The sequence below is a fragment of the Pelecanus crispus genome, chromosome 3, assembly GCF_030463565.1.
Source record: "Pelecanus crispus isolate bPelCri1 chromosome 3, bPelCri1.pri, whole genome shotgun sequence".
Taxonomy (NCBI): Eukaryota; Metazoa; Chordata; class Aves; order Pelecaniformes; family Pelecanidae; genus Pelecanus; species Pelecanus crispus.
The window spans coordinates 112,307,632-112,323,717 of NC_134645.1; the positions used below are offsets into that span (position 1 = coordinate 112,307,632).

The window sequence follows — 16,086 nt, forward strand, 5'->3', positions numbered from 1 at the left end:
ACGTTATTAGCTGTATTTGTTGCATCACCTGAGCTTCACTGCTTTCATTCAGGAAAACAATATACAGTATTGTATACAAAGGCGAAATACGAACACTTCTGCAATTGTGTCTAAGATCTTTGTTCAACCGTAACTAAAAGATCAAGCAAAATTGACCTGCGCAAGGAGACTTCCACAGAACACTTATACATGTGAGACAGTGGTATTCAGCTGTTCGGTAGTATTTTTTTCAGTCCAAATCAGTGAATATCTTTATATAGAATGAAAACACAGTCTTTCAGATATAGTGAAAACTCTGGTAATTAAAATTCTTACGGTACTTTATTAGAAAAGGAAGAAATGTAAAAAATATTTTTCCAGACAAACTACAGTTTTGGCTTGTACTGGGTCATTTTACTCAATTGGAAGTTGTCTTCATTTCTGAATCTAAAAAATATAACAACTTCAGTGCTATTCTTGTATTTGAACTAATAACATTCTAATTTTAGTCACTAGAGTTCTTTTCTACCCTACATCCCATTCCTTCCTCTCTCTTTTTAGAAAATGGGCTTATTGAAGGCATTGGGATGTACAGAGTATCTCAGTTACTTTTAACTTTGACCACATGGACTAGAAGCGTTACCAGATCTTTAGATGTGGATTTGTCAGAAAACTCATGTTTTTTACTCCATTTCCGATGGTTTTTAGGTTGTTTCCTGGGCTGGGCTGTTTCTGTCTTAAAAGAAAAAAATAAATCCTTTTTATTTGAAACCTGTTTTACTATGCAGTTTCCCCATCGGTATGTAAACCTCCCCCAGGACCTCTTCTGATTTTGCAAAGGAGAGAAGTTCTGCAAGGAATAAAGCAATCGCATTGTCTATTGGGTAGCTAATCTGCTTGTCCTAGCTTTGGTGTGTGTACAGCAGTCAGTACTGAAATGTTTTGTTTTGTTTTTCTTTTTTTTAATTTTTGGTTATCTTATATGGACCCTAAAAATCCCTTCACAAGTTAAGCATCTGGACTAGTAGTGTGTAAAAAGCACAGAAATCGTACAGACTCGCAGCTTTCATTAAAAGAACAACAGCTCCATACTTTGGGGGGGGGGGGTGGTGGTGGTGGAGATTTGCTCATGTCATTTGTGGAGAGAAGTTATCTTCTGCCAGGCTGATATCATGTTAGTGAACTGTTTGGCAATAATATTTGGTTGATGGTATTTTCTCTAGGAGAAAATAATTTTTTCACACAATTGCTGCTGGAGGGCCATGTCCTGATCATCATGGAATAATTATTTTATTCTTTAAGAATATTCTTCAGTATTTTTTGTGCTGTATCTGAAGCTGTAATATCTATACTTGCTTTGAGTCTCTACTTAGGACTTAGAAACAAAATTCATCCCTATTACTTTCAGGAGCAAGGGACCTGGGTTGTAAGGAATGTGTGGCTGTAGACCACAGGAAATGTGAAAGTGACTGACCTGCAAGGTTTTGAGGAGTGCTGGAAATAACTGGATAAAGATTTCTGGTGGGCTGGCAACTGTAAGTCTGGTACAATTTGCCAGAGACAATAATGTGTCCTACTAATTTCAAATTAAGTTTTACTGCCAGCAGCCTTCTATTAAGCTTCCACAGAGAATTATGCTCCATGACCAACAGGCAGCTCTAATTTTGAAATCATGATGAATATTATTTTTCATTTTCCAGCAAAGACTGTTTTTACTATGCTTGTCAGACTTGCTTCTGCTGGCTGTCTTGTTCTATAAAATATTTTTTGTCCATGCCTGAAACAGAATTTTAAAAATCATAGCACCTGAGTTTGTCATGAATATTCCATTATTATTTTTCGATCCTAACTCTCACTTAGGAAGAAAAGTTGAACAGATTTAGAGTCTGTGTCCACTTCTGTTCTAAGGATAATAAGAAATTAATTTGTCTCTGCATAAGAGGAATAAATTTCAGGTAATCTATGTCAGTGTCTTTCTGCTTTTCCAAGTTGATACAGATATATGTTGAAGGATGTTATAAATGCATTATCAATTCCTGCTCTTCCATAAGAGTGTAGATGTCTCAGAAGCTGCTGTCCTGCTTCCTGGTCTTGCTGTCAGCTGACTTCTGCCTTTCCAGTGGAATGCAAATTTTTATCTGGGATTTGACAGTTCAGGGGAGAGAGATGAGGTGGTCAGTGCACGGTGATCTCTGTAGTGGCCCCTTGAACTATATGGCTGCAAAATGGGGGCCAGAGAGTATGAAAACTTTTCAGCTGTTACTACTAGTTTTTCCTGTGTAACTGTTTGCTGTACAGACATGTTTTCTGAACTCTAAACATTGTAGAGAACTTAGTAAAATACCAATTCAAGGTGAGTACCTGAACGTTGCAAGCACTGATATAAATATATTCTATTCCTTTACATTTCACCAGACAACATGCCAGTTTTCTATTACATTTATAGTTTTTTTTATGTATTTAAGAAACTATTTGAAAAAAGATTACTTCCAGGAACAAGATGTATTTGTTTTAAAATGACCTGCTGGGTACATGTCTCTTGAAGAACTCTCCTGTATGATAGAAAAATATGATAGCTTAAAACCTGGGAAGCATTAGTCTATGTGTTAAGTTTTTGGTAGTGTTAGCTATTTACATGACTGCATTAGCATATACAAGGCAGATGACAGTGTGATATGACAGTTTGACTTGTCTAACTACGAATGACTTTGTTTTATGAATGAAAATATATATAAAAATATTTTTAAGTTAAACATGCAATGGAAATTCAAATGTTTACATTTTATAGGTGAAACAATTGTTATTCTGAATTTATAATTTTATGCATTGTATTGTTTCTTGTCCTTTGTTCTTAACTGGTAGGAATTCTGTGTCCTGGGCAATGTTAGGAAAGTCTGTTTTCATTAAATAAACTGCACTAGGGGATATAATCTGAAATACTGAAGTCAGTGAGGTAAGAATAGGTGTTAAATACTTTATAACAGTAGAGTAACTTGGATGTGACTATTGAAATATGGCTGGCAGGTTTTTTTCTCCTTTTGAAGAGAAGACAAAATTGTGAATATTACAGTATATTGAGGTATATTAGCAAACATGATATAGGTTTTAAGTTTAGAATCCCATATGGTGTTGTATATTCTTTTGTTTTAGTGATCTGGTATTATTAACTCTCTCTCATGCTTGATTTCACTTTTTGCCTAATTAGACGTGCAGCTTCGACAAATGACATTCTGCTTCTCACCGGCCAGCTCTCCTGACCTTGTCATTATTACTGATGGGTACATGTAGCTGCTTCAGGCAAAATAAGCAGCTGTGCATTTTAGAGACTTTATGATTTTGCTACTTACTCTTTTCTTCTTCCCAGAGCAGTAAAAACTGGAGGGCAGCAGTTGACTTGTGTGGGCGGCTTCTAACTGCACATGGTCAAGGCTATAAAAAAAGTGGACTACCTACTAACCATACAACAGATTCTTTACAGGTGTGTTTAAAGATATGGCCTTGTCACTTTTTTCCAACAATATTCACAGTGGCGTATTTTTTTAACATGATCAAACTTCTTTTCCTAATTGTTACCTAAAACCTAAGCTCATTAAAGCATTGTAGCAAGTCACTTTTTCTGTTTGCTCACATAAAGTAGTTCTTCATTTAAAAGAATTTTTTTTTCTAAAGTGAAATATCTTGATTGTGTGTTTTTAAAGGTAATCAGACTTGTAAAAAGGAATGTGTTTTGCTGTCTTGGAAGACTTACTGTACTAAAGTTTGTGGACACTAGAGTGTGAACTTTGTAGTAAGATTTCAAATGTTAGAAGTATGTTTCATGATGATAAGAAAATAAGAATCCAAATTAATAATGGTTCGTAAACCATTACAAGGGTTTTACTGAATAAAATGTGACCAGATAACAAGTCATGGTTGTAGTAACTATAAAGCTAATGGAGTTACACCAAAATCATAAAAGATTTTAAGAATTGCATCAAATTGGAAAAACAATTGAAAATCAGATCGATAATTCTTACATGCTAATTCAGTTTAAAGAGAGATGTTCTAATTTTGAAGCAGGCTAGTTTTTAAACTTCATCTTCAAAATTTTAGTACCTTTACAAATAATTAAAACATCAGTCCTCTGTGTTTTGTTTTAATGATCTTATGAAAAGTATTCTGTGCAAGAGTGTGTAAATATAAATCCTGATTCTTACCAGTAAGTAACATAGAAACTCTTTACTCAACTTTATTAGAAAAACTTAGAAAGCTGAAATTGTATTTGGATGTGGCTTGTGATTGAAGCTAATAACAGTCCTTGTCTCTTCCTTTTTTTTAATATGTATTAATTTTTAGCTGTGGTTTGTGAGACTAGCACTGCTGGTAAAACTGAATCTATTCCAAAATGCAGAAATGGAATTTGAACCATTTGGAAATTTAGACCAGCCTGATCTTTATTATGAATATTACCCTCATGTATACCCTGGACGAAAAGGTAAGATAATTTATATAGAAAATGCTTTTTATTTTTGCCATTTTTACCAGTCATTATAAAATAAAGGATTCAGGCTTTTAAATTCTGAAGCATTGGTGAACTTTGGATTATTCCCCCCCCCCCCCCCCCCCCGAAGAACATGATTAAGTACTATGTTAAAGTATTGTTTGTGTTTCTGGAGGTAGTGATAAGGAGTAACAATAAGGGGTAAAACTATTCCATCACAATATAGGTAGGCAATGTGTTTCATGATTTCATGATGCTGATACAGCATTGATTTGAAAGAGGAATGTTTTTAACAAGTAAATATAATAAAGTAGTTTAGTTCTAGGGTATTGAAATTTAAACCCCCCAAACTTTAATAGTACATTTTAGCCAGAAACAGGCTGTGAAAAGTGATGAGAGAGTTTGTGGAAATCTATGAGTTTTTCCTCTTAAGTTCATCCAGGTACTATCAATATGCTATTTTTAACACTCGCATGTCCATGCCCATGTGCTAATGCAGGTATTATTTTCTTAGGTTTCCTGGTTTCTAGGAATTAAAACAAAAATTAGAGCTAATTTGATAATTTTCCTTAATTAAAAAAAAACAACTGGTTAAATGTAGTATTATTTGCTTAGTAATTGAAACTAAATAAAAAGCAGTAATATACTATATATCTCATTGTTGAAGAGGAAGACAGACACCACCAGCCTCAACTCTTTGTAAGTGGTTTATCTCAAGTTATAAATGCACTACTTTCCACTGCTCCCAATAGGCTATGGGTTAACCAAACAGTTCCACTACCCAGGATATTCTAGTTCTCCAGGAGTCTGGATTTGAAAAATTGCTATTTTTAAAAGCAATTTCATTCCTGTTCAAGCTATTTTGAAATATGTTCTTTTTATAAATCTGCTACTTAGAAAAAAATAACTCTCTGATGCAAATGCACTGTTGAGTGATCTTACTGTTCTTTGGCTTTCATATTTGAGCCACAGTGTATAATAAAACGCTTGTAAGTAACAGTTGTAATAGGCAGTGCCGCTCTCTGAAAAAATATAGTCCATTTTATGTAAGATGCTGGTAGTCTCAATGAGGAAGGCTAGAAACATACAGAGGTTTTGACGTTGCTGAGGAAGGGAAGCTGGTGTTAAGAAAGTTCAGGATCTTTTGCAGAAGATTGTCTCATCTGTTTAGTGATGCAAAGGATCAGTTGTAGCCCAGCGAGGCCAATGTGGACTGCCTAGAACAAGTCCATCTGACCTTACTCAGCATCTTTCAGGCAATCACAGGCAAAAATTGCATGTTTTGCCTTGAATATATTCAATGCACTGAGAAGGAACTGTTATTTTTGAGAGAGAGGTTTTGGTTATCAGGTTAGACAGCTCTTTGGATCTGGTTATATTTTGGCAGCTTTGCACATGATGCAGTGCTGCACAGGAGAAGTAGTCTTCCCCAGGCCGTATGTATGCTTCCACATCTTTTTTTCAGTATTAAAAATAAGTTATTTTTGCCTAAGAAAAGATTCCTTGCAGGTCATGTCAATATTTGAAGCATTTTGCTCCTTGTGCCACAGAGTGTACAGGTAGCAACAGTTCTGGACAGTGTTGCCACCTGTTGCAGGCACCATCCTGTGACTGAACTTTGGATCCAAACTGTCTTTGCAGTAACCACTCAACCACTGCAGCTATTTCAGACAAATTACAAAGGTATCTATGGTAAAAATGTGAGCATAAGGAAAATATTCTATTTCATGATTATATGCCTCAGTTCATTTTTAACAGTTGAACATACCAACCGGGACCATAATCTGATTATCTGTAAGGAAAATAAGATCAAGGTTGGATGGAGCTGACCTGCTGGTTGTAGATATCTCATATAAATACAATATGATTAAGATGTGGGAACAGCTATCAAACCTTCCGTATGTAGTTTTGAGGAGAGAGAGAGAGAGATGCTGTTTGCAGGGATGTAGGAGAGAGCAAGCAATTCTCTTCTGGCTAGCATTAAACTATGCAGTGCTGTATTATGGATAAAGAAATTTAGTATACATGCATCGTTAATCAGCTAATTTAAATAACAAAGTAGATATCAATCATTCATATATTTTGGTTGAAATATATTAGTACAAATCCACAATCCACTGCTGTTTGGTAATTTTACATATCATTTTGTGGTGTAACAAGCATAAAAGGAAGAGTTCTGTTTCAATATTTTAATTTTGATTCATGGTCTATAAATGGAGTAAGCACTTAAAAATCAATTTAAGAAATGAGAGTATAGATATAAGTAACTTACACATTAATTGTAATACATACAATATTTTGCATCATTTCTTTGTATTCAAAATATTCATAATAAGAAATGTAATAAATTAGAAAGTTTTCTCTATTTTCTATGCTTGAAGTAAGGAAAGTTTATACACATGAGCTGCTTACAGCAGTGAGGATAGTCCCTCATCCATTAATCTCTGAGAAATATATCTCAAAGAATTTAAATTTCAAGTAAATGTATGAGAGGTGGAAGATGGCTTTGCCATTAATTTAACTTAACGTGGCCAGTACGGTCCTCTTAATTTTCCTCTGAAGCTCTCCCAAGGCTCTTTCGCTTTCGGCAATGCTGCTAATCTCTGTTTCATCCTGAGATTTTGTATGGCATTTGCAGCCATGCTGTGCATGGATCCATTACTGCTGTCTTCATCGTGGCCGTAAGACCTAATATTTCTGAAATCTTCCTTTCCTGGTTTCTACAGTCTCTTCGGTCATCTCCATTGCCTGTAGGTGTGCACCATCACAGGGGGTGGGATCTGCTGGGATCCTTGTATCAGCCAGTGAAATTAATTAAGTCACTCTTGGATCATTGCTGTTTGATACAGGGCAGAGAGCAAACCATTCTCATTTTCTAGTAAAATCTTGAAATTATTCAGTTATGGATTTATTTCTTCTAAAATCATCTGTGGAGAGAAGCTGGAAAGTCCTATTTTAGACACAGTTTTGTTGGTCTGTAATAGGTAGGCACTTAGGTCAGGAACTCTGTTCCAGGTTGCTTCCTGCACATCTCCATTGTACTCTGTGGAGTATATAAGGCTGAATTTTTGTCATCGTTCTCGTGACTAATGGATTTCAGGTTTGTTTGGGTTTTTTTTTAGGGGTTTGTCTTTATATTTACACACTCTGAGCCACTTCTATTCATATCGTTTCTTTCTGTGTTCTTCATGATACTTCATAAAGTCTCTTGTATGATGGATCAGCTAACCTGAGATATCCTTTCTATTGGTAATGCATATGTGTTTCTGAAAGAGTGAGAGCCAACAATTAAAATGGAACATTAAAACACTATTTCATTCTTTTATGAGGTAGTTTGGTCTTGTTTCTGCTAAATAGACCAGTAAGTTACAGAAAAGTTAATGCTACCAAAAGCAGTGTTCTAAAGCTACAATAATTGAGAATAATTTATTTTGAATTACAAAGGGAAAAAAAACCTGTGCGCAAGTAAAAATAGGTCTTTTATTCCCCTGACCAGAGGTTTGTATGTATAGGGGTGTGTTTGTTCCTTTTCCTTTTTCATGCTACAACATTATCTGTATTCCTCTAACATGAGATCAGTCTTCTGTTGCCTGGTGGAAAGTGTGTAAATAAGGAACATATCCTTAAAAATTTCGTTGTATGTGCTCTAGAAACTGATTTCATACTGTACACCTTCCCATAAACTCTGTTACTACATCTAACACAAGTTGGGTTTTTTTTTTTTAAGGTGTGGCTGTGTTGCGACCATAGGGAGACACTAGTGTGCTGTAGTAGGCCGATACTTTCAGATGGATAGTGACAGTTTAAAAGAAAAAATATATATACACTACTACTCAAAGTAGTGTGAGTCTAGACATCACTCAACTATTGTTTTATCATATTTCACTAGGTCTATACTACTTTTCTGACTTTACTAATATCCACTGTAGTTAGAAGTTTTAGCAGAAATACATGAAAAAATTGGTACAAAGAACAGTTGGCTGTGTGAGATTTCATTTTTTACATGTCCTTATTTACTCAAGCAGTGCTCTTAATTTGTTTCCTTTATTCAGTTTTGAAATTCAGATCTCTAAAAGAATCCTATCATACGTGGTCTAGAACTGTCATTCAGACCCATGTTGTAAGTGAGTTTTCAGTGCTGATGTCTAAGGTGAAATGTAGTAAATTATTATTATTACTTTTCATAAGCTTATAAAATAGCAAAAGATTTAATAGGAAACTTGTCATATGTCTGTTGATGCGGAGACACTGTGCTTACTGTGAAAAGGCATCCAGAATTTTTCTCTAATACCTGCAGAAGGCGTTTTACAGACATCTGGACTGTGTGTGGTGCAGAGGACTGTGTACAGCTCCAAGGTCTCCCTGCTCTCTGAAGCTTAGTTCTGCTTCTGAATGTCAGAGTATACCATAAGGAAGGACAGGCATGGATTGGGGAAATTATCTCCTATATGCTTCCACAGTAAACGTAGTGATGGCTCTACAGTGACATTTGGCTGTTTTGACTTTACTGTCTTCCTTTCTTCTTTTCTCTTCTTTCCTACTTGTCTATGCTAGTAGGAGGCAGCCTTGCTAAAGCTTCCTTTCTTCTTTTCTCAGCATGGTTTTGGGTGATGCTATAAATTAATTGCCTTTTTTTTTTTTTTTAAATGCTCATCAACTTTCAGTTAGCGGGAGAACTGTACCAGAATGGGAAGTGGTGTGGGGAAAAAAGAAAAATAATTGTGGTGGGTAGGGAGGCAAAAAGGACCGATCAAGGTAAAAACAGGGATAATAGAAGAAATGCACAGACTAAAGAAATTGTATCATATAGAGTGCTCCTATCCATTCATAAATTTTGCAGGAAAACAGAAGAAAAAAGACTCCAGTCGTTGTTATACCTGGTATTGGTTTTCTCATATGTTACTACAAATACTGCTGTGCCTGAACTTGCAGTCCCATGTCAGACTGCTTCAGTCTTGGCAGTTGCTTGGAAGAGTTCTTCATTCAAGCTCATGTTGACAGTAAAAAGCGTATTGAAGCCTCTAGAGGAACTGGTTTACCAATTATTTTATTTGCAGTACTATGTACGTCTCTCTCTTTAAATTTGCTATCTGTTCTGTTGCCTCAGAGCTACCTTCTACCTATGAAATCAGCTAATATGACTTGAATAAATACCACTCAATTGTTGTGGTTCCAGTTGGCTTTTCAGGGTAGTCAGACTTGCAAATGCAAATTTTTCTAAAATAATACAGATATTTTAGTTAAGAAATGTATGTATATTTTTAAGAGGGTAGAGTGCTGCTAAAATATTTAAGTGTGCTTTCTTTCCCAAGGTTATGTAGTCTCATTGTAGACAGTACTAGCTTTATACAGTTTTTCTTAAAAGTGGGCAAGTAACTCATTTTTAAATTCTGCCTTACAACAGTTATCAGTAGGTAAGGTTTATGGTGATCCCTTTTTGTAGGGCACTTGTTGCAGGGTTTTTCTGCAGTCTTTCTCTTATGTTTTCCTTGCTTCAGTGCAAATAACAACTCCAGATTACTGAAAAAGTATTTTTGAAACCTTTCAAAACCAGATCTTAATTCAGAATATCTGTGTTCTTAGGTCATGTGCACTTAAATTGTGATGTATATGAAAATATTCAATTTTAGATAAAATTTTCAAAACATTTTCTTTCAGTGGTTGCAAACATTTAAGCTCCTATCTCTTCTTCAGTCTCTCTGGAATGAAAGTAATAAACAAAAGCTTTGTAACTAATCTGTTGAATCTGGATTTTTAAGTCTACTTTTAATTGACAGTCAGTGAGACTAGGATTCAAAGTTACTACATCATCACTCTTAAAAGTCCCCTTATAAATTATACAAATATACTGTTGTAGAAATATGTAAAAGCGTGTGTGTTCTCTGTATACGTATGTGTAAAGCATAATATCTTTATGAAATGTGATTTTTTTCTATTTCTCTTTTACCCATTGAAGGAAGGGGGGTTTTTTTTGTTTTGTTTTGGTTTGGTTTTTTTTTTTTTTACTGTTGTAAGATCCCACTTTATCACTTGCTGAAAGTATAAATTGCCCTATTGCTGCTTTTTGGTATTTAGGATTTGTTGAATAAGCTGTAGAAGGCAGATCAGAAAGCATTTCTTGTTACTGATTTTGCAACAAGAAAATATGAAGATAAAATGGCTAGCCATTGGAATCCTTGATTTTCTACTCCAAAAAGGGCTGCAGATGAGGGCTGCAGTTTGACTTTCATTAGCATGAGGTGATGTTTATGTTGTGAAAATTATGAAAATGTGCAGCTGTTCATAAAGACATAGAAACTGAATCCTGTGATCTTAGAAAATTCTACCTGATCTTACTATTTATTCCATTTCCCATGCGTCTGGAGTATCCGTTTTCCTTTCAGCAGACCTTTTTTCACTTTTAGTTTTGCCTTTTGTGTGCTGATAATATATATAAAAATGAGATTCATTCATGCCAAAGTGACAATCAAAAATCATATTCTTTGAAAAAAAATTCTCTACTGTATTTAAGTGATAGCTAAGAAGAGAATTGTCTTAAACCATTTTTCCATTATGAATTTTTTATAGATAAAATTATCATTGAACCCCTAAAGAGGAGCAACAGAGGTCAACTGTAAAACATCAAGCTAGAAGAGGACTTATTTAAAATTTCAGTACATAGTAGTAATTGTAGGGTATTGCCTTTTGTTGAAATCATCTAGGCTTAGTTGATGTGGTTTTGCTGTGTGAGAGGGTATTACTTCTTTAGAAATCCGAAGCATGAAGAAGAGAGCAAAATCTATTCTCCTGTGCTGTTAAGTAAACATTTTAATTACAGAGTATGCTGCTTGTTTTAAATATTTCCTTGACATGTTGCCTTGTTAAATTCAGTACTGAGTGAAGTATAATAGAGGACATGGGTTTGATTCCAAATAGTTTTGCAAAAGGCAGCCCATGCCACAGTCCATTTTATTTTATATAAATTCTCTTATCCCTAGTGGGATATCACAGGAATATATATGCCCACTTGTATAGGAACCTATTACAAAGAAATATGTGTTACCATGTGTGCCTTAAGTATGTGGCCTAACAGTAAGCAAGTAGGTGAAACCTTTCAGACAATATAATGTCATTCTTAATCTAACAAGCACATGTATTTCTGTTACAGCTTAGTGTTAATGTAGTCAATCTTACTTTCTTGTTTTGTTTTTTTCCCCAGTGTAACTGTGTTTATTGAGGCAACTATAGGGTTTTTTTCCCTGCTGTTAATCTGCTTTTTAATTAAATTTTGTACTCTGAATTCTGCAACCTGCCTTTCAGACCTTCATAATACTATTATTATCGATCTACTAGAGTCATCAAAAAATGTCATTTACCTCTTCCCAATTATTTTCTTGTTAACCTAGACAATGTAAAATGAAAATTACAGTGTTTTCTAAAATCGCAGACACGCCTTTTTTAGGTCTCAACTCTTTTTCATTTGTTGCCGTTCCTCATATTAGAATGTTAGAGAGTACTTATCAGAAGGCTCAACTTCTGTGTCTTGCAAGACAGAGTGGAAGCTGTGTTTTTATAGATTTGTGTGCAGTTTCTTTTTCTGTCATATTTTTTAACAACAGGAATGGGCTCCTCCGCACTGTTGTTCTTTCAGCAGAAAAAGGCTGAATGACGAGCCTTTGATGCAACAGGATATGGTGACGTCATAGAACAATAAATCCACGTCGTGTTGTTTAGATTGAAATTCTTAGTGAGCTCAGTTAAGTGTTCCAAGTCAGCACTTTCTGTGATTCTCTTATGTTTTGCTTTTTACCTTCTTATCAGTGAACTGATGTGGCTTTGACAAAGTTTCACAAGTCATGTTATGGTTTGCCTTTGCCTTTTTCATCTCCCGTCCACCCCATGAAGCTCTGCTGGGCTGCGTTTCAAACCCATTATGCTCACAATGTTCTCTTCTACTATGGTATGCACACAGGTCACCTTCCTGAGTCTTGTGAGAACAAAGGTTCATAACCATCCACCCTGTGAAAAGACTTTTTAGTAGCTTGCCATTGCTTCTCTCAGGCTATTGACATTTTTGTTTCAGATGAGTTCAAAGATAATTGTTCCATTTTCTTGGATTGAGAAAATTATAGATTCGTATTTTGGATGCTGGAGACAATACAGTAATAGAGAACTTGGGGGAGGGGTGTCAGTTTTTACACAACTGTTAAGCAGGAGTTACAGAATTATTTTGGTGAACAGATCTCTTCACATGCATTTTATATTACTGCCATGCATTTCTTCCTGAGAAGTGTATGTGAATTGTATTAGCACTTAATATAAGCAGCGTTCATTGAAAGCTTTACCAAACCTAAAGTAAATTTATGGTCTCTGTCTTAAACCAGAAAATCAGTTTATTAATGAAGGAACTGAATTAGATATATTATCCATACCTCATATCATTTAACTAAAAAGAAGCTTACTTGGAGACAGGAACATATCTGGGAAAATGTACTTAACCAAAAATGTCAGAGTTTCTTTATAAACAGAGTATTTAAGGAATATGTTTGGATGAGTGGCTTGGGTAAGTGCTGCAGGTTTTTTATGAGCAATTTGCTCATCTGATCTGACTTGAAATTACAAAATACTGTTTACAGGGAGTGGTAAGACAGCCTTACCAGTGGTAAAAGCTGATTTCTTTTCTCTTCTGTTTTCCCCAGTTAGCATACTTCTATGATTCTATGATACGGTTTTGTGCTTTTTTCAAAAAAAAAAAAAAAATTCAGAAGGATTACAAGGAAACTGAGGAAAAGGGCAGAAACAGTGTATATGAGATTTTAAATAAAGTTAGCAGCCTGTTTAATAAGCAGTAAGTAACAGAAATTCACTGGATAGATTTGCTGGATGCTTACAGTAAAATTTCTTGCAGGATACTAGTAACGTCATGAGGTTCAAAAAGAGAAGAAACAGATGCTAGATCCTCCTGTGTGAAATAGTAATATAATATATAATACTATATATAAAATATATACTATATATTATAATATGTATAATATAATATATATAGTAATATAAATTCTGGTTTGAAAAGTCATTACACTGACTACCCTTACACCGTGGGTCAGCTTCCTTCTGGTTTTGTTTGAGAGATCTGTCATCACACTTGACGTACCTACTGAGGATCACACTTCAATGCTTTTTGGTCACATGCTATGAAGGAAATACTAAGTGGTTGAGAAATAATAAATTAATAAAGTACATTTTGAGGTAATATAGTTCTGAATGCCTATTACAACAGAGGTCTTAGTTGTGATAGGAAATAAATCAGATTCTTATGGAGTCTAAGTTGGCCTGGAGTCGCATTCATCATTCTGACATCCTCTGACACCACTTCTGATGATGTAGATTGCAATGGGTTATTCCTTCCCCTCGCATGGTTCATAATAGTGTGGCTTCATTCAGCAATATATAAGATCAATACTTTACAAAATATGCAATCCCAAAAAGTGTTTTACAAAACATTATATAAATTTTGTAAAAATGGATAACGTGAGACATTTCATCTGCGCTCCATTAAATAACCGTCTATCTGTATGTTGAGCTGTTCTGTTACCAATTCACATTTTCTGTAGGAGTATTTATTGAGTTGACCTTTTGCTGCATTTTACAAGAGAATGTAATGATACAAACTTGTTCAGAGTTGAAAATGCTAGAACACAGTCATTAACCAAAAATGTTGCTAAAACTTTAGATTCCTTTTGTTTTATGTCTCAGATTTTCCAAAGCTTTATTGATGAACAAAACTTTTCCTTTTTTTACCTTTGCCTCAGAAATCCTGTTGAGTGCAGCGGAAGTGCATGGTTCATGTATTAGCAGTAAATTAAGACTAGTTTCTCCAAAAGAACAGTACCAAACTAGCTGGTTTTAGGCACTGCTTTTTTTGGCAGGGTTACCATGGGATGATGGAGTTAGAACTTGGTCACCAGAGGGGTGGTAGAGATGGAACCAGCCGCAGGTCACATTTGCTTCCATAGGTTTGCGCTGCAGATTCTTAAGTTCGCATCATGTCTACAAAGCAATTTTTTCTGTGGTGTTCTGGCATGGAATGTACTCCTAAATTATTTTTGCCTTCCTTTTTATTGTTGTTCACCCCACACACTCTGACTGTGTATCTTCACTTGTGTCATGCTAGGTACTAGTCAGGATACATAGATAAAATATTTCATGTCTTTTGTTAGTGGTTAAATAACCTTTTATACTTCTCTTAATAGAATTTCAAAGGCAGTTTTGTTTTCTTAATCTCTATTCCACGTATGATGACGCATGAAACTCATGTGTATATGCATTACAGGATTGCAGCAGTCACGGAAGCCATGGGGAATAGTTAGCATTGGCAAAAGAGAATTTATGTAGATGTAAGTGGCTTACTCTGAAGGTCATAATTAGTGAGTTTTGTGATTAAAATTTTGTCAACCTTTAAAAAAAATGTCTACAGGCATTGACTCATATATAGCATTTACCTCTTTGACATACAAGGCTGTTAAGAACAGGTGCAAAAATCTTTCTAAAAAGCTCCTGTGTCCTGTTTTTGAGAAAAGATGAGGCAAGAGGTGACTTGAGAGGGAAATCCCCTTAGAATATGTCTAAACTAAGCAAATGTATTATATTAAAATATTAGAACTGTAGTACGGTGTTTTGCAAGGCCTATCTCCCCATTATGCTAGCTCTGACTTGTTTTTAATAACAACATTTAGTTTATGTTCAGTATTACTGTCTGTGTATTGGGATATGCAGGATGCTCATAAACTTAGAGAATTGGGTCTTTTTCTCCCCAAATATTGCTTAAAATTCTTTCCCTATTCTTTGATGTTTTCAATAAACCAGAAAATACACAAAATACCCCATCTTTATTAAGAGTCAGTCTCACAGTATAGAGTCATTTAGTAACTTTTTGTGGAAGAGCTAACATTAATGAAGTAAAACTTGGACTAAAAGTCATCTTTAGAGCAATGGAATGGTCTCTGCTTAGCATAATGGACTCAGACCTTTGCACAAACCTATGGATATTAATGGAAAAAACAAACAAAATATTTTGTAATATATTTTAATTTCCCAGAGGACTTGATATATTTTTAGATTCAATGTGTCTATGATAGTATTATTGGTTTTGTTCTTCATTATATGGTTTTTATTTTTCATTTACTTTGACTCATGTTGGTTTTCTGTTCTTATTTCTTTTTCTGTAATATAGGGGCCCTTCATATCAACTTTCTGTTTATTTGGAAAAGGATTACATAGAAGTGGTTTTGCATACCCTGGTTATATAACTTTTTCACAAGCATGCATTGAAGGCAATTTCATATTATTTCTTCTGCACTGATTGTAAAATACGCATAATTATTAACTGTTAGGAGTAATGTTGTAGCTGCAACTTGAGTAAACTTCTATTTTTTTAACCCTTCCTTTTAATTAGTTTATAAAAGTCTTTAATGAAACACTGTACTTCCATGCACAGCTGATTTTTGAAAATTTGAACTAGGTGCACCTTTTTCTTGCCTTCTGATTATGGTTACATATGTGTTTACCTATTTAAAATATTTTACAATACCTTACATGTTATACCTGAGAAGAAGTTTGCTATTTTCTCATCTTTCACCAGGAGAAGAAAA

The 16,086-nt window shown here is 34.8% G+C and overlaps 1 protein-coding gene across 1 annotated transcript in view; it reads left to right on the forward strand.

Annotated features, from left to right (window-relative positions):
• Nucleotides 1-16,086, forward strand: part of TRAPPC12 (trafficking protein particle complex subunit 12) — a 53,294-nt gene that overhangs the window by 10,588 nt on the left and 26,620 nt on the right. The window contains exons 3-4 of the mRNA XM_075707377.1: nucleotides 3,344-3,457; nucleotides 4,315-4,453. Of these exons, the coding sequence (XP_075563492.1) occupies nucleotides 3,344-3,457; nucleotides 4,315-4,453 (253 nt within the window). The remainder of the gene's footprint in view (nucleotides 1-3,343; nucleotides 3,458-4,314; nucleotides 4,454-16,086) is intronic.